The sequence below is a fragment of the Dermacentor albipictus genome, chromosome 4, assembly GCF_038994185.2.
Source record: "Dermacentor albipictus isolate Rhodes 1998 colony chromosome 4, USDA_Dalb.pri_finalv2, whole genome shotgun sequence".
Lineage (NCBI taxonomy): Eukaryota > Metazoa > Arthropoda > Arachnida > Ixodida > Ixodidae > Dermacentor > Dermacentor albipictus.
Window position 1 is genome coordinate 155,905,617 of NC_091824.1, and position 23,158 is coordinate 155,928,774.

At 45.4% G+C, this 23,158-nt stretch overlaps 1 protein-coding gene across 2 annotated transcripts in view; it reads left to right on the forward strand.

Annotated features, from left to right (window-relative positions):
• LOC135903824 (neuropeptide F-like) overlaps nucleotides 1–20,939 on the forward strand; it is a 137,976-nt gene extending 117,037 nt beyond the window's left edge. For both annotated transcript variants that reach the window (XM_065434237.2, XM_070538168.1), the window contains 2 exons: nucleotides 13,669–13,711; nucleotides 20,381–20,939. In XM_065434237.2, the coding sequence (XP_065290309.1) occupies nucleotides 13,669–13,711; nucleotides 20,381–20,410 (73 nt within the window). In that variant the 3' untranslated portion in view covers nucleotides 20,411–20,939. The remainder of the gene's footprint in view (nucleotides 1–13,668; nucleotides 13,712–20,380) is intronic.
• Nucleotides 20,940–23,158: the final 2,219 nt, after the last annotated feature.

Consider the following 23,158-nt stretch of genomic DNA (forward strand, 5'->3'; position numbering starts at 1 on the left):
AACTTACATTACATTTGTGAGACCTGTCCTTGAGTACGCTAATGTTGTATGGTTACCGCACACTAAAACTAACATTTCTAAACTGGAAAGCTTCCAGAGAAAGGAAATTGGGCTTATCCACCGAAAATACCGGCGCAGTGATTCACCTACTCTTCTACTGGCAGAGTCAGGGCTTGCAACTTTGGCTGTTCGAGCAAAACGAGCTCATCTAAAATTTCTGCATCAAATACTAGGCAACCGACTAAAAATAGATGCTTCTGCATATGTTTGCTTTTCTAAATCCAGCATACTTCGACATAATCATCCGTATACACTAAACTAGTTCCTTTGTAATAACGATACTTTTCACTTTTGCTTTTTTCCCCGGATTCTTTGCGAGTGGAATAACCTAGATGCATCTATAACTAGCACAGTGTCACCGTATGATTTTGTTAAGTTATTGGAAGATGAAATAAGTAGTTAGAAAAAAATAGTTGTTATGCACATATAATCGTAAGAACTCCCATTTTTCTGAACTATAGCTAAAAATTTACCTCCTTTTTTTCTTTCTTTGTTTTTATAGCATTGTAATAATCTTTACGTACATGTAACCTGAAGTGTACTATTTATGTGACTTGCTCTTTTTATACGTAATATTATTGTTGCAAAATTGCATATCGAAGCTGTTTGATGTATTTCCATTTACATGTTTGGATGTTTTTACTGTTCGGCATATAAAACATGCATTGTATGTGTAATAATATGCCAACCTGCTATGGTTTTGATATGAGACAGGCCGTATTGTATATAAATAAATAAGATACGTAAATAGGACGCGAAAACGTAGACAAGCTTGCTGACATTTCCAAAGTGTCGTCCAGGAATCATTTTCCTAAGACAACAGGTGCCCCACGTGGGTGCAAAGTATGGGTGCAATGCTTGCCGGGGCACAGATAAGAGTAAAGACAGGTAAACACAACCTGATACGCGAAATTTTAGAAGCCATGGCCATTGACAGAAGCGCGCAATCATGCATCAGGTCACCATCGACACTACTAACAGAAAAAGAAAATAACTATTTGCCCAAAACCGATCTTTCACCCTAGGAGACGGATAATCAGCATGACGAAAAATAATGAAAGTAAAAATAAAACAAGGAAAGAAAAACAAAACAAGGAGGAAAAGAGCATTGGGTGTCTCGTGCAACAAAAAGTGTGGGAAACGAATATTAAATATTCAATTATAAGTCCGGCTTGTGCCGTCGTCCCTTTCGGTCCGTGCCAGCTCGTTCTGCCGGAAACAAATTGCGCTATGTGCAACCAACGAGCTCATGCAAACACTATTCTGCAGAAGAGAACGTCGTGCGGCTCAAGGCACGAGTCATACCAGATGCAAATACCAGATGAGTGGAGACGTCAGGTGATGTACACGTCATGCACATCGGTGCTTCCGACTGCTAAATATTGAAGAGGAAGCAATTAAATATCAGTAGCTGGTAATGCGAGCTGACGAACGCGTGCATGGTTCTTAGCCTTTTGATATTTTACGACATGCGAATTTGAGAACATCCATCAAGCACGTTGTTCGGAAATGCCATAGCGTCACAGCGAACAGCCACGGATGTCACGCTACCGAATGTCTAGTGCAATAAATACTTTAGGACCATCGATGCGGGCACCATTTATCATACTGCCAGGCCGTCAGTGCATAGCAGTACACGTTCTTCGATGTATAGCCAAGCTTGATTTCTATAAGCGCCTTCATTAGTGACACAAACAGTACCCATAATATAAGTTTCACGCCGGTACTCTGTGATTTAGCAAGTGATTAACGTTGACTGTGTAGTTGGCACATTAGCCGACGCTAAATTTTGGGTTGTAACGACGTTAGGGTTCGCAGCCTGTTCAAAGATGGCTTCGCAATCGCGCGAGGGGAAAGGAAGCACGTTGCATTTGCCAGTAAATAATTTCTCATGTGAACGCGCATAGGCTGAATACATGGTCGGCAGAAGAGATGGCCGTATTGATTTATTAGTGACACTTCAGACGCGCTTTGCCCTCCTCCAATGTGCAGCTCCATAGAAGTGCTCCACGCTAGTTTACACATGTGTGAAGCTGCGAAAAATAAGCGCGCAGGTCTTTAAAGACGTGCGCACTTATTTTGGGAGCTTCATCCTGGGAAGCCAGTACTGAATGGTGCTTTCAAAGCGTATAGAGCTATGGAAACGACTTACTCTCAGAGTCTATTTTTGTAACAGTTTGCCCTGTGCAACGTCATGTCAATAAAAATGAATGTTTTCAAGCTTGAAACGTTGCTAAAAGCAGGCTTTATCCGTCGAAGGTTTTTCTTACCCCGTCTAGAGAAGGAGAAACATGCGTGGTATCGATAACAACGAAGCTAGCTGTTAGAAGTTGAGTAAAGGGAATAAGTGTGCATGAGGTGAAATGAATCATTTCTTCTTTTTCCCCCAGTGTGCTCTTGCAGATCGCGTGTATGCAAGTTTGCCCCAAGATGGCGAGAGATGGTATAAAGTGGGCACCGCAGCTGCGTGCATTCATTTTGTTTATCGTGGCAGCAGATTACCATGAAGTACTCATTCATGTGTCACTTACGATCACAGTATAGAGCATATTAGCAAAGAAAGAAAGCTATTGCATCCTGATTTTAAGAGTGTCGATGTCGGAACGGGTGAAGTGTCTTACGCTTGATTATACCGGTGACCACTGAGGCAAACAACTTTTCTTACTGCCATTTCTATGGACACTCCAGGCGAATTTCCGCCGTCCGCGTCACCGTCCCCGTGACTTTCCGTATAAAGTCCAAGCGCGATAACGTCGCTGCTGCACGCTGTATGCTCTAGGTTCGAGGGAAAACACGCGATGGTGAACCGAGAAAGCTTGGTGCGGCATCGTCTTCTCGCACTCGTAACGGCGGAAGGTGAGCGCCGAATTTTGGTGTGCGTAAGATTACGGGGAGCGGGCAGAGTGCGTCTCGGCTTCTACTCTGTCCCTGCTTATGCATTGCGCTGCTGATCGCGGCGGTGCGCGTTCTATTTTGACGATATTCTACGCTGGGTTCGAAGGCTCGCCGACCCGAAATAGCTGAAGGCTTCGTGTAAGCTGTGTTCTGGAGCGATTGGTTCGCGTCGAAGCAAGAGAAAGCCACGAAGGCGAATTCTCTCGAAAGTGCTGCCGCTCTTCATTACACCAACGTTCTGACAGCGAGTGTCCGCCATCATCGAGTGAGATGGGTTCACGGTTGTGTGCGTGTGGCACCATGCTCATTAATTAGTTAGTAAGCGAATGTTTACAGCAGCCTATGCAGCTGATATACTATTACCGTTACTTCCTATAGCCAAGTCACTGCGGCGTCAGTGGAAATGAAGACGCCGACAATGCCGCTCGGGCAGCTCTTGAAGACGCACAAGAAGAGGCCATACCGCTTTCACGATCCGACGCAGCTAGCAGACTTCGAGTGCTTGCACATGAGATCACGCTATCTCTATGGTGCACACCAAACAGCCAGACCACCCAGAGCAACCGTCAATACCACCTGCCCTCTTTGATGCATCTCTATATGCCAACTGGACTGCGTCGAAGAGAGGCGACTCAGCTTTATCGCTTATGGCTGGGGGTGGCTTTCACTAAATCTTACTTCTTCCGCATTGGAATGGCCGACAACGATCTCTGTAATGCCTGTCTTTGCGAGGAGACGCTGGAACATGTTCTGTGCGACTGTCCTGAATATAATGTTCAGCGACAGTCCCTGGCATCTGTTCTAGCGCGCCTTGACAGTAGACCATTGTCCCTCGACACGATTTTCACATGCCGCCGACAGAAGATATCGCAGGTGAAGGCGACAAAGGGACTACTACGGTTTTTGAAAGAGACGGGTTTGGACAAGCGGCTGTGAGAGTGACGTCGCGTACCATGCCAGATTGATGGACTCCAACGGACGATGTGTGTGTGATGTGCTGTGTGCTCTCACTCCCTCTCCCCCTTCCCCATCTTTAATCTCCCCCATCCCTCTCCCATGTGTAGGGTAGCAAACCGGTTAAGCCAAACTGGTTAACCTCCCTACCCTTCCTTCTCCACTTTTTCCTTCCTTCCTTCCTATAGCTGTACAATAATTGTCTATCGCAAACAGTGCTTCGTCTTTCTGCTAAACTGCGACTTTTTTTCTTTTCTAGTGATGTAAGACTGGTATATGTCTCCTGCTACATGAGAGATGATCGAGAACCGCAATACCTCTCCAGAACTTCGAAGCTCAGTAGGAGTTGCGGTTAAGCATGGTTCACGTATTGCACTTATTGCACTGTTATAAAAGAGAACACTACATCAAACTCCAAGCGACGAGTCCTTCAAATGTGTAATATATTCAACTGCACTCACAGCTGTTTGCTGTATAGTTCTCGTTCTGAATTTTTAGTCAATGTGATCTTGGCAGGTTATAGCAACAGGCCGCTATTTCGGTAATATCGTGGAATGTCCAGAATATTTCCTCTCATGCGACATGTAAAAAAATTTTAATGCAGGAACAGGTAACCTCCCCGGCTTTAACCATAACATGAGCACATTTACATGGGAAGGTAAATAAGAAGTTGCTCACTTTATTTCTGTCGATGCAGCGTACATTCGTTGAAGAAATGAATGAAATGTTATCGCAGTAACCAAAGAGTAGTCGCAATTTCGCCCGAAAGGCGAAGCATCGATTGCGACAGCAAATCATTAGACAGCTGTACGAAGTAAGGCTAATAGTTTTCTCGGGAGTTAAAACTTGTAAACAAGCCCAAAGCCCATTGTAAACATTCTGTTACGAAATTAACAAGCATGGTGTCGCGCACGCACAGGCAAACAGGAACACATCTCGATCACCGCGGACATTCCCCGTCAAAACGCTGGCGTTAGTAAGAGTGGCAGCAGCAGCCAGCGAGTTGACCTTTTGTGCAGCCTCTAGCATCGATGCCAATTAACTGTGTGGCGAGAACGCAGGGCACGCGGAGCTATCAGTCCTCGGCGCGTCTAGATTCCCTACTCCTTACAAATGGCGTTCAATATGGGGTCAACGCGGCCACGCTCCACCGCGAGATAAGCAGCCGGCGCAGAAGTAGAGCCACCCCCCCCCCCCCCTCACCCGCACCTGGTGCTTTGCGCGCGATGGGAGACGGGGCGCTTCCTCTCCGCCTTCCTCCCTTGCGCGCGCGAGATGGAGCCACCATCTGATAGGCTCACCCTCGCACGCTTTCACTCCCACCCACAGCATATGGCGTGCGGCCACAATGTTATCGCAGTAAGACTTCTACGGGGCATCCCGGCGACGGCGATGACGGAAATATGCCTTTAGTGTCCACATAATTGCTATCGCAATAAATACTTAGTTTTTATTAATATTTAGAAATTGGTTTGCTGAACAATTAACCGCTCAAGACCAGTTACCTAGTATAAAAGACGATGCTACAGGCAGTGCGCTAAATTTCCCGTGTTCAAATCAGAATGTTGAGATATCAAACTCAGCGTAGAGAAATATGATACCTAGGGCAACGCAGAGCTAAGGAGGAATCTAGTCTCTCTTTTCTTTAAATTCACATATATATCATGTCTAATAGTCGTCCCAGAAGCTTGTCGTTGGCAGTAAAGATAGGCTACATTTCAGAATTGCTGTCAATTCGAAAGTTAGGCGCGGGCTAATTTCAACGCCTTGAATGCTTCCTTATGCACTACTTGTTTGTGAACGGTGACAAATATTTATCAATATGGTTATTGACACTGTGACGAAGCGCAGATGGTCGCGAAATTGGGTGATAAGTGTGTTAGCTTCTTGTCTCGGGCTCTCACAGAAAAAGAACTAAGTTTCTTGGAAGCGGCACCACATGACACGTAACTATGTTACATCAATTCGCACTTCATTTTCTTGTAAGCGCATGCGGGGTCTACACTGCTTCCCATGTATAAAATCGACGCAGTGGCACAATAAACTTAGTTAAAAGTTTGCGCTCGGTGTGTCGTCTTCTCTCACGTCCATGTCGTTTTTTTTGTCGCGCAATATCATTTAAGTAAGACAATTTTCGCCTGCTGAATTCACCTCGCTTATAAATTTGACGAAGCTTCCTGCTTCGTAAAGAATTCTAGTTATAGCTTAGAAGCCAACCTTGGTAGGAGACTTGTTGTTCGGAAGGCACAAGCGGTCTCATGTGACTATATGTTGTCACGACTAAAGAAGCTAACAGCCACAGAAGACAACGAAGTAAGGGACACGAAAGCCAGCACGTCTCTCTCCGAAGAAAAGAGAAACACGCTTTGCCCCTTCCATCCAGCGTCAGTGTCTGACGAATACCTGGCGACTATGTGAACCGCCATCTATACCGTTACTGCAGGACTCCTGTCTGCTGCCGCTGCGAGCTCCAAACTTATTTTCACCTGCTACGCCTAATTGCTCCCCTTCCGGGGCGATTTAGGTGGGGGTTGTAATAACTGCGAAAGGAAGTCGTGGCAGCATAAATTATTCCCTCTTGCCTCCGCCGTTACAGCGCCTCTGGGATCCCGAAGCGGAGGATCTTTTATAAATCAATGTGTCAGCTCTGTAGTCTAGAAGGAATCGTTTTATTTTCCACTTATTACTTGGAACGCGTTACCAGAGAAGTCAACAGGAATTTGCGCTCGGAGACACGGCTTTCTTCATTTAGTTACCGAGCTTGGCGTCTCTGTCAGCATAATTGAACTATCTGTCCCGTGACAATATCACAAGGATTGTCTGATGACGTTTGGAAAGTTTTGCTCTTGCGTATTCAGCTATCGAAGGAGTTATTTCTTTTCATTCTTATGCACAGAAAAGCAACAATACGCATTAGACAGGCATGTCATGTGCGACTCTGGTATCACGTACAGTCGCGATCTTTTTGACGGTGAACACGGGAGCGCGTGGCTTTCCTACTGCCAGCGCCACGTACTACACGCACTGCGTCACGCAAGCACGCGCGTGTCGTCTGCTACATGCGCACCGCGACAAGGGAGCCGTGCACTGCAAAAGCGGTAACAATGTTGAAGTTGAAGTTACATTACACACGATGCATGAATAAACTTGAAACTGTTAGTTTTTGCCGACGTTCCTATACTTGTAGGCGTAACAGTGACCACCCCTGTGTTCGAGGAAGGTATGTATTTGTTCTCATTATCACGTTTATCAGAGCAGCTGCTTAACCTCAGTATGCCCCGTGTTCCTGAAGACGAGAGGTCGAAAATAGTAAAACTTTCGCTGAAGGAATATTTTCAGCGCTTCATTGGCGCATTGGTGCACAAGATCCTGACAACTGTCAATAGGATCCTCCAAGCATTCAGGAAGGAAGGCCGCATTTTTGACTCCCCACATAGGCGTCGGGAAATGGTAGCGACAGATGAAGGAGACGCGCTTATGGTAGCTTCAGTAGTGGAGTATCCCTTTCAGTGCGCGAGGGAAGTGCGGGAGCTGCTCGATGTGGCCGCTTCAGTTCATACCCTACGGCGACCCCTCAGGTGCGCTGTATTGCGAACTTATGCGGCTGCATAAAAGCCCGTTCTCAGCGCTTCGAACAAGATGTCACGACTTCAATTTGCCGAAGCTCACGCCTTGTGGACTTCCGATGACTGGGGCCGAGTAATCTTCTCGGAGGAGTCGACTTTTTCAACACGTCAAAACCAGTGCGCGCGGCTGTGGCGCTCAAGAGGGACACGGTAAGAAAATTTTCTATACGGATTTGATTTTGTGTGAAGAACTAAATTTAATATACTTTCGATACTGTTACGAGCGAGCCAATCTGCAGGGAGTCGCGGCGAGCGGACGCACCTGTGTGAATGTGTGGGGCGCGCTGTCAAGACTTTCTGTCTGGCTTCTACACCGCACCGAGCGCCCTCTTACTTCGCAGCGCTACTGCAGCGAAATCTTGGACAACGTGCTCCCTCTTTACGCCCACGCCGCTTTACCAGATGCCGGTTTTGTGTTTCAGCATGACCTTGCGCCGGCGCACACTGCGAAAATTGTGAAAGAGCACCTAGAAACTAGTAGGGTCCATCTGGTCTCCTGGCCGGCCAAGGGCGCCTACATGAACATGTGCGAAAATGTATGGGGCCGCATAAAAGCAGCCATGGTGCGACACCCTATTCATTTGGCAACTGAGGACGAGCTGTGGGAAGCTGTTTGCCAAGAGAGGGAGCATCTTAGAGCAAGTAACTTAGCGCCTGCCCTGTGCTCTTCCCTACCGTGTAGAATGACAGCAGTTTTTGCTGCAAAAGGGATCATGACAAAATAGTAAAGAAAATGAAATAGCGATTAATTCAAGTTTACAGCTATTACTTTTCTAAGTCTTTCATTATCTTGTGAAAAATGCACAAAATAAAAGTTCGGACGTTCGCGTTTTTAGCTTGTTTTCTGCATTGTGTGACTAAAGGAAGCCGGGAGAAAAGAAATAAAAAATTAGGTAATGATTTCCAGGTATTTAGTGTAACGCCAACAATGAGGAACAAACTATTTACATTGGAAACATCTCGGTTATGCTTACAGTGGTAATTCGGTCACTGCCGAGGAAACAAAAAAACAGCTAGCAGACGACAAGCGAGTGCTCCAATGACGTGATGCGCGCGAAGGAAAGCTACTCTCGCCGCGCATGCGCACAGAGATTGTAAGGCGCCTCTTAACTGCGGTGGTAGTATCGAAGCCACGCGCTCCCATGTTCACGTTCAAAAAGATTGCGACTGTACAAATAACGTCTCGGTGCTCAAAGCAGTCCATTTCTATCTACCTGTGTTATGGCTGAATTATCCTATATCCTGCTTTTACCTTGGATTATTCACCATATGCAGATGACTTGTGCATATGGGCATCTTACTCGTGTACTCAAGCCGTTCAGCATAAACTGCAAGCTGGCCTAACGCTACCTAATGATTTTTTGAAAACAGAAGTGTGATTACTTCACATGAGAAAACTGCTATACTTCCTTTTTACAAGAAAGCGCCTCAAGATGTTCCAGCTCATGCTAGACTCTCAATGTCTGCAACTTGGGCGACAAGTTCTTGGGTATTACAGACAGACGGCTATCATGGGCTCCAGAAATAAAAGCATTAGAGGAGAAAGTCAACTCCTAATCAACATTCTTCGTCGATTTGCTGGAGCGAGATGGGGTAGTTCAACCTCTTCCTTATTACGCGTTCTCTCGGCAATCATTAGACAAAGAAAGCATACTCTTGCTCCTGTGTTACATGAAATATTCTGTAATCTAAAGAAAACAATTCAAAGATTGCTGGCCAGAAGCCTTCGCATATGTCTTGGTGTTCCGCGTGCATCTGCCTGTGCTTTGGTAATTGCGCAGTCCCGCCAACCAACTTTTCATGTACTATAAGATTTACGGAAGCTTGTCACTTCTTTCGTTTGATTACACAACACGCTAATCATTCACTATGTCAAGACTTTCAGGATAGAACCACTGCACGCATACATGAAGAAATACGACGGTGCAAAAACTTACTGGCTGCTTACGAAAACAGCCCTACTTGCGCAACTAATCCGCTATGTCGACCAGAAATTCCAGAAATAGTCACTTCAATTCCTGGAGTAGGTCGCAAATGTTATATGCCCATAGTTGCGATAAAGTAACTAAATTTATCACATCTTTACTCTAAGTACGTAGATCGCATTCACGTGTATATCAATGGATCATGCTGGAAACAAAGCTCTACATCTGTGTTTTATATACCTGCATAATAAGAGCAAAAAAGCTTATAAGGTTTGCCAATTGACAACGTCCACAACGGCAGAACTTTACGCAATACTTCGCTTTCCGTTGCATATGTCAGCAGTCAGAACGACTTCACGGGGTAATTCTGAGCGACTCACAAGCCTCATTGCTTTGCTTAAATGAAATCAGCTTAAGAAAAGCAAACATCACATTGACATACGAAATACAGAAGTGATACGCCATAGCGAAATATCTACAACATGACATAACAGTCCAGTGGATTCCAAGTCACTGTGAAAGAGAAAATGTAACTGCTGATCACATGGCACGTGCAGCACATCAAGATAATGAATTATAATTACTTCCTCTAGCGGCGAGTGATGCGCGATGTCTATTGAACAAACTATGGTATAGATTGTCCAAGGAAACTTGGTTCATAAATGATACGTAGAACTCTCAATTGCATAACATAGTTAATGGAGGAAGGTGGTTAACCGAGGGGCCTCATATTTATTAGTCATATCATAAGAAGCCAACAAACACTGATGCCAAGGACAACATAGGGGAAGTTACTTGTGCTTAATAAATGAAATAATGAAACGATAAATTAATGGAAATTAAAGTGGATGAAAAAAAAAACAACTTGCCGCAGGTGGGAACCGAACCCAAAACTTTCGCATTTCGCGTGCGAAATTCGAAGGGTTCGGTTTCCAGGTGTGCGGTCCTTAGTGTCAGTGTTTGTTCGCTTCTTATGATATGACTAATAAATGTCGGGCCCCTCGGTTAACCCCCTTTCTTCTCGTTTATCACATAACGAGGGTATTGAATCCGGCAACATGGATGCCTTCAGGTAGCATATGTGGGTTTATTGACCAGTTGCCTTCAGCCAAAAAGATCACGTTCTCGTGACGCCTGCGGCAGAAAGGACGTTCCACGTCCTCCGCTAGGGCCTGTGAGTGGTGGCGCTGGCCAACACTCCCAGGGTTCTAGTAGGATACATAGATACCCAAGAAAGTGGATGGAGAAACGGCACCGCGGTAGCTCAACTGGTAGAGCATCGCACGCGAAATGCGAAGGTTTTGGGTTCGGCTCTCACTTGCGGCAAGTTTTTTTTTTTTTTTTCATCCACATTAATTTCCATTAATTTGTCGTTTTTATATTTCATTTATTAGGCACAAGTAACTTCCCCTATGTCGTCCTTGGTGTCAGTGTTTGTTGGCTTCTTATGATATGATATATCAGGGAATAGAATTCAATATTTCGCTTAATATTAGTCGATGTGTTGAAACAGCAGTTCATAGGCTTCAGCTAGGCACTGCCTATATACTAGAAGCTTCCTTTATATGATAAGAATAGCTAAACGTGCTACATGCTCATGTGATGAGGCTGAAGAAGACATGGAACACCTTCCTCTACACTAAAAATTATGATACTCCCCACAAGGTACTTTCGGAAAAACTACATAGCTTGGATAGACTGCCACTACCCTTCGGAAAAATTTTAGATCCATGGCCAACAGAAAAACTTCAAAACATCGTTGCGCGCGCCTTAGTACAATTTTCGGAGGCATTAAAAACTAAGTCACACAACAGTTATTGCTCGCACTGTTATTATTAACAGCAACACTTAATTACATTCTCATTGTGTCTTCGTGTTCATAGCATCTGTGCTTGTTGCATTTAAATACGGCATTCAAGTGCCAGCATTTTCTGGGCGAACATCTTGGTTTTCTGAACGTTTATGCTGTGTGAACTCATGTAGCGTGTGAACGCTTCGGTTTTGAGAGTACTTATACATGTGAACTCTTCTGTTGCGTGAACATTTATTTATATTGCAATACTGAGACTTAGTGCGTGAATGTTCGTGCATGTGTTTATTAGTCCACCTTTGTGATTCTTGACAACTTTCCGATGATAACTATATATCATATAAAAGAACAGCAGTAGCCGGCGCCACACATAGGCACCAACCTTTCTTTAAGTACATTTAAGAATAATGAGATAGATCAGTATAATTCTTCCGCGTTAATGATACCGGGTCGCAGAATCAAAATTTCAAAACAAGAAATCTCGCTCATTGAATTTGAGACTGCGTAGCAGAAGTAAAGCGCGCCAGGATGAAACTCTGATCGGTGAGGTATTAGGATAATTAACGAGGGATTAAAATACGGGCTTCGACAAACACGGCGCTTGGCTATCATCGTCCAAGGTTCCTCGTTTCAGCACTAACTACATTCGTCCAATGAATTCACTGCTGGATGATTCTCGCACTGGGGAAGTTCTAAGGCTTCCTATTCGACGCTTATAAGCTCTCCGAGAATAATTTGCCGACAGAGATTACAATATAAAAAAAAAATTCGGCGCTTTCAATTGACTGTTTTGAAATTGTATCTTCTTTCTCCTTTTGAGGCCTTACACTTTATTTTGCACGACAGTGAGCAAATGCGGTCGTCAGTATTTAGTTATCCGACTATTAGCCTTGGGGGCAATATACGTAAACGTCTTGGTAACCGAAGCGCACTTAATACAAGCGAAGTTTGCCAGATTTGATGGAGAACGACGAAATAGATAAAAAAGAAACGACGTCATTGTGACAGCAATTATACGGTTGCTTCAGGCGCAGTTGCACCGTCACTATCGGTATCGCTGTTGGCGCCGGTGTTGGCGCCGGTGCTATCGTGATGTCCTGCCAGGAACGACGCATGCATGGTCCACGGGTGGGGGATTCGAAAATCTCCAGTGACGCATAGTGCATTTTTCTCCAAGAGTGACTATGCCAAGTGGACGCAATGTCACGCTCCACTCGGTTGGCTCTGCCAGAACCAGAGCAGCGTGCTGTCTGCTACTGCTGACATCAATGTTGTGCCCATACGCATTTGGTTTCCCGCTGAGAAGCTTTGTGCAGTATGCACAAAGCTTCTAAGCCGGAAACCAAATGCGTATGGGGAACGTCAAAGCTAAATTTATATCTTCCTTTCTGTGGACGTTGACCAACGCCGACAGAGAGAGAGAGAGAAAACTTTTATTGTCAGAATTGAGTGGAGTTTTCTTTCCCACCGGTGTGGGCTAGCGTGGCGTCTGCTTCTCCGCGACGCTACTAGCCCATTCCGCCAACCGTATCTGGGCTCGCAGGTTGGAAGTTTTCGTTTTCATCTCCCACTCTTCGTATGAAGGAGCTCGCCTAAAGAGTTCTCTCGGGGGAGGGTTCTTTTGGCATGCCCACAAGACGTGATCTTGGTCCGCCAGGGGGCAGTTGCGATGTTTGCAGTTTGGTGGATATTCGCCGCTGGTCATTGCAGCTAATCTTTTTGGACTAAGTACAGACCAACGCCGAACATTTTCGTTTGGTGTCAACCGGTGCACCGGGGAGGGTCGACACCTGCAGTAGAGCTGTTACGCTCTTTATCGCGCAAACTGCACTCTGAGGCGTCTTGAGTGCAACTAATAACCTTGCTATTCCTTTTAATGCTTCGTCCTCGGGCGAAAACGCAAATTTTTGTCTGTAGCACTTTCGTGCTTATAGTGCTGCCCCGAACACGCGTAGTGTGCTACGTTGCCGAGAGGCAAGCATGAAATTGAGAACGAAGAGATAGAGAGGATAGCGAGAAATACTAAATAAAGGAAACTACATTTTCCAGAAGGACGTGGGACGCCGGCGTGGTTTATTCGCTGAAGCAGAATTTTATGCCTAAGATAAGCTTAGAGGATGTTTACGGCAAGATGGCGCATCGTTTTTTCCAGTTTAACTAAGCGCAAGAACTTGTCTGCTCGATTCTTGCCGCTTTTCAGTCCGACGCGCCTGTTCGAGTGCATGCAAGTGAAAACACTCGTACTTTGCGAAATATTTAGTTGTGGCTAATGAGGTTGTTCACAAGGAGAAATAAAAACAAACGCAAGTTATTAACGGTACCGTTTCTAGGGGATACTTAGGAATGCAACAATGTTTTGGTTCTTATAAGAAACTTTTATTCTGGTTCACTTTTTCAGGTTCGGAAGAAGCGTTCCGGTCCGGTTCTCAGGCGGCTCGATGGTTTGTACACATTTTTTAAACATATCATGACTTTGTTACTAATTAGTGTTTCCTTACACTTCTTTTGGATATGAGGGATAAACATTACGAGTACAGAGCTAGCTTTCATGCTTTCGTGACGGGCTAACTAGTATGAAGTTTGACTTTGAATGCAGCTGAGTATAAAGCGTTGCTTAGGAAAAGAATACAAAAGACTGTGTTTATTTGTATCCTGGTTTACGAGTGACAACAAATCGTAATGCAACATAAGAAGGCACTAAAATAGTCATTCATGATCCTTAATTGTAGGCTTAATGTATAATAGGAAGCTCGCCTTGCAAGATAAAGCCAGCCGAACAGGATACTAGCATAATGAATATTATTATCAAAATCATAGACAAACAGCCTATCGCGGCTGTCTAGCTCGGTCTGTACCTACCTGTCCAAACGTCCACGGTGCATGTTCATTACTCTCCAGCATGACTGTGCGTTTTGTCTTTTGCTCTCGCCCAACATTCTGCACCTATGGGCAAGCTAAAACTACAAATGACCAACCGAACCAAAAGCCTCATTTGGATCCCTTTCCATGTGAGAAGCTTTCAGGATTGGTGGCAGGTGCCGAATGCAACGCTGTTAGCCAAGCACAAACGTTCCGATAGAGACATGACCAGCATGGTCAAACACACCGACCTTTCTTTGATCCTCTGTGGGTCACAGTACACACCAGTACGGACAAGATCGCATGTGGAGAGCGGTGGGAAACACGCTGCAGACCGGGTGTGGCTTCAAAAGAACGCGGCTGTTGGCATAGGCATGACGCTGGTCACTGCAATCATGTAGTGGGCAATAGGGCGACGCAGAGGCCTCGTCGTGGCCTTAATTATGGCTGCGACACGCGTAAAGGGTCTGGATGTAAGTGTAGCAAAGATCTATACATGCTGGATCTTTTTGTATGCTTCTTTGTTCTCCGTCGAAGCCGAATTGCCTTGTGTATGAATTTTTGGATTGTGCTTTATGATGAAACGCGTGCTACTATGAATGCAGTATACGACGACCGCCAGGACCGACATTATCGTTGCATTCCGGAAATGCTTAGTAGCTGCTGCGACACAAGCTGTCAAAGCTGAGTCACATTAGGGCCTTCTATCATCATATCTTGGGCTAAATACACGCCCGTCGCACACAAAGGCATTCTGTCTGATTAATGATGCCTCCCTAGTAGGACATATTCTGCTTACTTGTGCACGAAAGGATATGCGTATGCCATTTTCCTAATGTTGAGGTCGATTTACGAGTGATTAAAGGTTCCAGCTTATTATTTATCAAAATATATGTATAGAACGTAAACAGGAACTTTGCTACAACGAACGGAGATTTTGAGTCCTCTCTCCGTGGCTCAAGTGACATACCTGGCACAATGCATCCTGAAGCTACTTAGCAGGTCTTGAATAAATGCGCGACGAAAACGAAACGTAAGGGAACACGATAAGCAGAGCAGCTCCTTTCCCGCATTCAAGAAGTTATTGTCATGAAGAGGCCGGTGACGCATTCGATAATTTCCGGTTTCATAAAATGAGTCAGTGATGAATAAATCAACAAAACAATTAACGAAATGGCAGTATCATGCTCATGCCTTAAAATTTGTGGCGTACCAATAACGGGCATTCTGTTGCGCATATTGACGGTGTATTTCCTCTCAAACATGCATAGTGAATGCTAACTTTCCAAACAGTGACACCGACACGTGGAGTTAAATCTGTGGCAGAAACCTTCCTGACTCCAAGCTCATTTGTAAAGACTACGCTTTTGGGTATGCTAAATGTGTTGTCGAGCGAACAAAAAAATGGTGTGTTATAAGCTTGCAAGAATAGGTACATGAAGTATGCTAATGTTGCAACGAAATAGATACGGAAACTTGAGCGAACTGAGACTAAGGAAGAAAATGTCTACCACGAGCAGCGCCGTTATATGACTTGGAATTCATAAAGCTTTATTAAATCATTGCGTATTTACGCTATAGAGGCTGTAAAATAAAACTAAGCCTTTGTTTCCTTCCCGTACAATGGAAAGGTTTAACTCACAATCTTTCTTTTGTAGAGAGACCAATGACCAGTAGTCATACTGTTATCAGCAGACACAAATAAACGAAGCTATGAATAGAAACAATTAGACAATCTCTGAGAAATATTTAATAACGCTGTCTACAAAACTGCAAGCACCTTAAGAACTCCCGGTGAAATATAGCACGAATATCATCGCTCAATAACTTATGGTATTTGTCTATCTGTAAGGAAAATGAAACTTTAGCAAAGCCCTACGGACGTTACAGTTTACAAAATTTTTTCAGAAATTGAATTCTTGAAGAAGCGTCTCCATTATAACGGTATACACTGAGCTTATTATCGATTTTAAAATTGGCATATATGTACGTAGGCGTGTAGGAGCCAGAAGTTTCATTCTGATAGGAGGTGACAGAGGTGATAGTCAGGATCATAATTCACATATTGAAGCACGAAGCACCCGCCTTGGTGGCGCAGTGTCTTTGGCGTTGCGCTGCTAAGCCCGAGGGCGCTGTATCAAATCCCGGCCGCGCCGGCCGCACTTCGATGGGGGGTCAATTGAAAAAAAAAAAAACCCAGTGTGCCATGCATTGGGTGAACGTTAAAGGTTACCAGATGGTCAAAATAAACCAGAGTCCCCCACTATGGCGTTCCTCATAATCATATGATGGTTTTGGGCGCATAAAATCGCACAATATCTTTTTTTTAACCAAGCAGCGGGATAGCGTATAACCGAAGCTGGCGTCTATGCCTGGCGACGTGATCCGCGGACGAGTTCCAATGACGCGATGGGGGTCGCTGCACCCTCTCGACGCCATCTCAAAGTCCGCACGCACTGGATAGTCGAAGGCCGGCGTCGCTTATGCATGCGATAATGGGGACGTGCTTGGCGAGTGGCGCTCGCCTGGAGTGGCAATATATGCACGATGAGCTAGTGCGTACCCCCTGCTGCAAAACGCGGGAGGAGTCGGCAGCTCCAATTCGCGGCCGACTGTTGACTTTGGCCGCCGATAACGGAGGCTACGAGAAGGTCGAGGGGCACCGGCGACTGCTGCTCCTCGCTCGGTGTTCATTATCACTCGCCGCGTGCACGAGTTTGTAGGCAAACTCTGGTAAACACGAGGGAGTGTTAATGTGGATATTTACATCCACGATCACTAGGGGAACCGCGGTTAGCACCTATTTTTGTTCTTTTTCCTGTCGCCTTAAACAAGAATTTAGTACACTAAGATGGTAACTTGGACTTGGTGATTCATTACGAGCAGTAGGCGTAACGCACTGTGCTCCAGGACAAAAGGATAAGTGACAAGACGCACTTGACGCCATGCGAGTGCAGCTAGTCCCTGTTGGTGAAAGCCAATACCTCCAGAAACACCGCCCACGAACCCTCCTGTCTGTGATCCCTGATCCAGACGAACATCATCCCACAGGGCAAGATTTTAGAGTGCAGCTCAAGCGCCGGTTCCGGTGTTGAGCGTTGGCGTGCCTCGGCTTTTTATCATTCGACTCGGCGCATACTAAACTTGTTAAAAAGGCAATAGCATCCATGTGTCTTCTGGTGGCGTTGGTGAGGTCTTGTTCTCACAAGATGCAGGAAAGCTTTAACTGTCACGTTGCATGGCTACGATTAACCAGATACCCTTGTTCTATCATGGTTTCAGTTGAGGGAACGCTCCTTCAAAAATTAGACGGTAAGTGGAAAACCAAGCCGCAACTAGAAAAAAGGCCGCAAGTTGTTCCGTACATGCATAAACTGGCCCGAAATTGAAAGAAAGTGACCAGGAAGTACAAATTGTCTATTGTTTTTTCGGTTCTACGGACGCTTGCTGGCCTGTGCCAACGCATCTCAGACCCGCACAACCTAACCCTTTGTAGTAAAAACACAAAGGCCGTATGTGACTTGCGCGGATGGTGTGGTGTACGAAATTCCACTTAATTGCGGCAAGGCATACAAGGTTTGCCAGCTAACTTTAGCGCGAGCTTAAATATATACAAATGCCACGTAGCTAGACAGACCAAAGCTAATGTTCTTTGCCGTCGCTTGGAGATACTCAAACAACTTCTTTCATTCAGCGTAATTAAACAATTAGTCTTATTAATTAATATACTCAGATATAGTTAGAGCAAAAGTGCCAATGAGAAAATTGTAGAGCGACATGGAAAGCTCTCGATACACCTTTCTGTTGCTCAATATGTGCTACATAAATGTGTTTTGCTGAGCGTGAAAGTAGCCCGCAAATGCACGCAAAATTGCCCCGCAACTGGCTGCTCGGGGCACTTCGCGTGTATTCGATGGCTTCTTTCACACTCGGAAAAACACTTTTATGGAGCGCGTATTGAGAAACAGAAAGCTGTATCGGGAGTTTTCCATGTCACTCTACAATTTTCTCATTGGCACTTTTCATCAAATTATAACACTATAGAAGTTTAATAAATAATTAATATTAATTGGCTAATTAGGCGTAATGAAGAAATATAGTTTATCTTCAAGCAACTTCAAACATTACCTTTATTATGTCCAGCTGCGTGGCATTTGCACATTTTTTAAACCCTGGCAACACTTACCTGGAGCACCCTGGTCCCTCTATATCGGCCAGACAAGTCGCTGCATCAACGATAGATCAACCGAACACGAGCTGTCTGTCAAGGATAAGATTAATGCAAACTTACCAATGCACCACGTATGCTTACCTATGAACTATGATTCCTGCACTTGTAAGCCAGATCTTTTCCATATACGCATTCTTGGTAAAAGCAAGCATCCTTTGGCACGAGAATTAATGGAGGCTTATTTCTTCACCATTTTCCAGTTTCTACTCTGTATGATTGGATAATCATGTAAATTTTGTTTGAATATTGTGCTCAAACGTACGTGCACACATGGCCACCTTCTCCTATAAAGATGACCCCATCTTCTTTCCATAAACTAGTTGCAAGTGACACTCTTTTCTGTCCTAAAGCTTTCTCAGCCCTTGGTGGCATCGTAACCCTACGGAATAAGATGAACCAACTAGCCCAACAACAAGTATTGATAACCTCTGTGAGCAGCTATAAAGACTGGGAAAACAGAACCTCCTGTTCATCGTGGCTTCCATTTGTTTTACTGCGCCAGTGGCCAAGGAGGTTGTCGTTGCTCATGTGTCGTGTCCTATCTTTACAAAGTTCACTTGTAGCATGCCTGTGCAGAGTGGCAGTTGGGGTTTGAGGTGTGAGTTACCGTATAAGAAAACGAAAAGAGGCATGTATGGCAAAAAAAGAAAGCTTCCAAGATCCAAATAAACTTTGTGCATATACTAGTTGGAATGACAAAAAAATGTACTAAACAGGTTCAACTTGCAAGCGCTATTAATTACGAAAATTATTATATTTGCGTTACGAGTGCCCGCGCATATCGATGCAGTATGTGGGCAATTTTTGAAGCAATTCTGCCAATTTGAAGAAGGAAGGCATACGGTTGAAACGTTCCGCCCATTTATTTGAGTACCAGTGCATTGTATGTATTAAAAAGCGCTAAAAAACGTAAAAAGCGAAGAAATACTAGCAATAAGCGTGACTAACACGGGTAGAGGGCGCGGACCGAGTGAGCGGCGGGTGCGTTAAAAACCCCTCATGAGGCCACATAGCAAATTTCAGTGATATGCTGGAAATTGTTACGTGCCCTCTTGGGAGCGTTCTATCGCAAGAATTTTTCAAATTCGTTGAATAATAGCAGAGATAGAAATATCTCATTGCCGTGAACCCATTATTTCAAGAGGTGAGCGTCAACGCCAACAAGGGCACTCTCTCCACTTGCCACGTCTAGCTTGCGCAAGCGAAATTCCTTCCCTGCGTTCTCCCATACTGGAGATGGAGGATCGCGTGACGCATACGTCATGGGCCCCGCCATCTGTTTTCTTTCTCATGCTTTTTTGCTGCGCGGCGCATTTCCGCTGACGGACGCGAGCGCGAGCTGTTGCGTTTGCCTCGCCTCGCGCAGCGCATGATTTTGTGCGCTGTGCATGAAAACAACTGATTAGCGGTATAAGTCAGCGCTACACGAACACTTAGGCACACACAAGGCGGATTACAGAGCATGATCGCACGTTAGAACAAAGTAGAGAATGACATAGCGTCATTCTCAGCGCACGTGATTGCATGACGTTGTAACAAGTAGGCGAAACGGAAGAAATAACAGATGTTGCCTTGAATATATATTGAAGTGTCATGTGTCCCTGTAAGCGACGTCACAGCATATACATGTACGTAGGCGCACTTGCTGATGTACGTCATCGCACGAGTAGGGCAAGACGAGAAAGGCAAAGGACGTTTAGTTTGAAATTTCATCTCTTTCCGTGGTGCGTAGCGATGTAATTATTAGCAGACACGGTCGTGCGCGTGCACTGTATGCACTACGCTTGTCAGCTCAAGATGTCCAGACTTGGTGGAGGGCCCTTTAAGGAACGGATTCCGTAACACAACGGCGCCATTGGCTCTTGAGGTGTGTTACCGGTTCCGTTTCCGTAACACATCCCGATAGCCTATGAGGTTACCTGGGTGCCTCACTGTCGCCGCCTTCAATTTCTAATTCGTTTTTGAATGATTAAGTGAATCTGCATAATGTTTTTTTTTTCGTTTGCTTATCTGCTCGCAGTCGTCGACGTCCGATGAGTACGAGAGATAGCACAGGCAGGCGTCGCCGTCACCGAGGCACAGGAAACCCAGTCACGCCCTCCTTCCAGGACACCGGTGGTTCCAGCACGTCCAGACAGCATCGCAGCCGAGTTTCTCGAAGCACCGAAAAAAAGAAAACGCAGGGAGCGGAGACACTGGAAAAAGACCCAGCGTCCGCAACTCGGCTCCTCTAACGGGAGAAGTCGCACTCGCCGGCGACGTTCGTCCTCCTCTGCGTGCTGTGCTGGACACTGTCTCGCGATTCGCGATCGCCATGCGGACATGGAGCGCGTGGCAGGCGTTTCACCGCACGGCACGCGAGAAGAAAACCGAAAGACCGTAACTGTCCAGCTAGCGCCATGATTCCCACCCACTCCCTTAACCCTACTCCTGAACGCCACGCCATGTTCCAGCGTCTGAAATAAAGACCCCCGATGTCGCCATTTTGTACTGGCACGCCCGAGAGCATCTTCTACGGGTATTCTCTGTGTCAGTAAAGAACAAGAGGTAGAAAAGCTGAAATAAAGCCTAGTAGCACAGTAAAATAGCACAGCTTGAGATAAAAAAAATATTTAACCCTTTTGAGATCTCGGGATATTCTGGATGTCAGCTGACGGCCTGAAGTCCGGTACAGTCTGGCAGAATGTGTCGCTCCATTGGCCTGCCGATGGAGCCGCTGGGGCACCTTACTGCTTTTGTAGCTGGCGAGGATGAGGTCCACTGGCCAAATTGGCAATACGAATATTAAGACGAAGCTTTCTTTGCGAACCTTCCCGGGTTTTCTAGACTGCGAGTGCTGCTTGTCTTTTGCTGAATAGCTCACGAGCAGGACGCTGCCATCTTTACTATGCTTACGTGTGGCGTAGCTGCAGGCCTTGTATTCTACGGACTGGCGCTGTCATAAAACAAAAATCTAATTATCCTCATTTCAACAAATATGCCTAATCAAGGGCGCATTTTATTTGATAAAGCAAAATTTTATACGCCTATTTTTTTAGGCGTTGGGGCTTGGATCATCTGCTCGGTTGGTTTTTCTCCGAGTAAGGTGCCGTTTGCACGATCTCCAGGATCAGCCCACTCTTGTCGGCGCGCCGACCCTGGGTAATGTGTAATAGCGAAGTGGGCCAGTCCAGGAGACAGTGTAAAGTGCAGCCACGTTGGTCAGATGATGGGGTCTTTGCGTCTTGCCGTTTTCACAGACAGGCAGGTAATCACTTAGGCTGAAGACGTTGTGCAGAATATAATCAGTTGCGTGAATTTTTTTAAACCATTTCACGAAAGCTTTGCTTTTCAGACTCCAACATCTGAGTTGGATCTGCATAATATTTATAGCAAAGCATTCTCTGCCTCATTTTACGCGCTTCGCTGTAGGTAGCTATGTACCTGTCTCGCCTCGCTTTCATTAAAAGAAGATAATGTGCGACCGATAGTGGAATCGAACATCTGCCATGGGGCAAAGCACGCCGGTGCTCTAACCGCTAGGAACACAAACTTCTCTCGTTTTAAAGGCTACAGCTTTGCGCGTACCCCACGTGTCACTCCCTCGTGTTGTTTCTTCGCGGTAGCTCACGTTTTGAGGCGCCGTGTTAGACTGCACTATCTCCGAGACCGACTCACTTTCTCCAGCACTTTCCTAATAGGAGTTCACCCTGGGCAGAAACTGTGGGACGTTGTGCCAACTTCCTGACCGCCCTAGTTAATCATTGTTTAACCTTTCACCGCCGGAGTCGAAATGACAGCGTCCTTGTAACATACAGCCTCATCATCTAGCCATAGGTAGTACTCACGACTATATCACATATAGTTGCTGATGCCGTCACAGTCCACGTTTTTCTCGCTTGCGCTCGTCCAATGTCCAACAGTCGCCATGTCGTAAGCTCGCGTCGAACGGCTGGGCGTACGTATGTATTTGATGCCATATGATTGTATTCAATGTGATCGTCGTCCTGCTGCTGTCGTCACATGTGCGCAGACGAAAGCTCGCGACCCACCGACACCACTACTCTATGCACACGAACACGTTGGTTCATCTGATAAGAGTTTGCAGAAACTCAAACAACGATGGATAGCCAAGCACCTATGCTTCGCATAAAATCGATTACCACAGTGTGTGGGATCTTCACAATCTTTACACGATTAAGTGCCCCATGTCGCAGAAAATCCGTTGTTGGTGTCGGCGTCGGCGAAGTTGTCTGTGAGCGAAAACTTCCGTATATATTTAGGTACATGTATACGCCACGCCTTGCTATATGACATGCGATATATTCAGGTTATATTGCCACACCATTTCATCACTAATGTTGCTCATATCTTGTCTTACATTCTTGACAATGCTATTCCTCGGAATTTTGAAAATGACAGCCCACAAACAAATGTCATGAAACAAAACAACGACAGCACATGCCTTTTCTGTTAAATCTTCTCAGATTCAAATATTAAAAGTGCGGAACAATAACAGAAACGTGAAAATGGTCTAATTCTCTTAGTGTAGCTGTGCAGAACCTCCGGGATAGGCCCACGCAAGAGGCCGCGTTTGTTCCAGAAAGCGCGCCTTCGTGCCTAGCGTTCGCCTCCAGCGTTTCCCGGTAAACATTGCGGTTACATAAGCTGATATATTTGCCGGGAAGCGTGAGAATCAGTCAGGGATCTTTGAATGCTTTCGCGTTCCACTCTTAAAGGCGAAGCTTAAGCGTACTTCCAAGTTTTTCTATGTAATCTCATAAATATGGATGCTTGAAGCGTCATTTGTATACGGTTA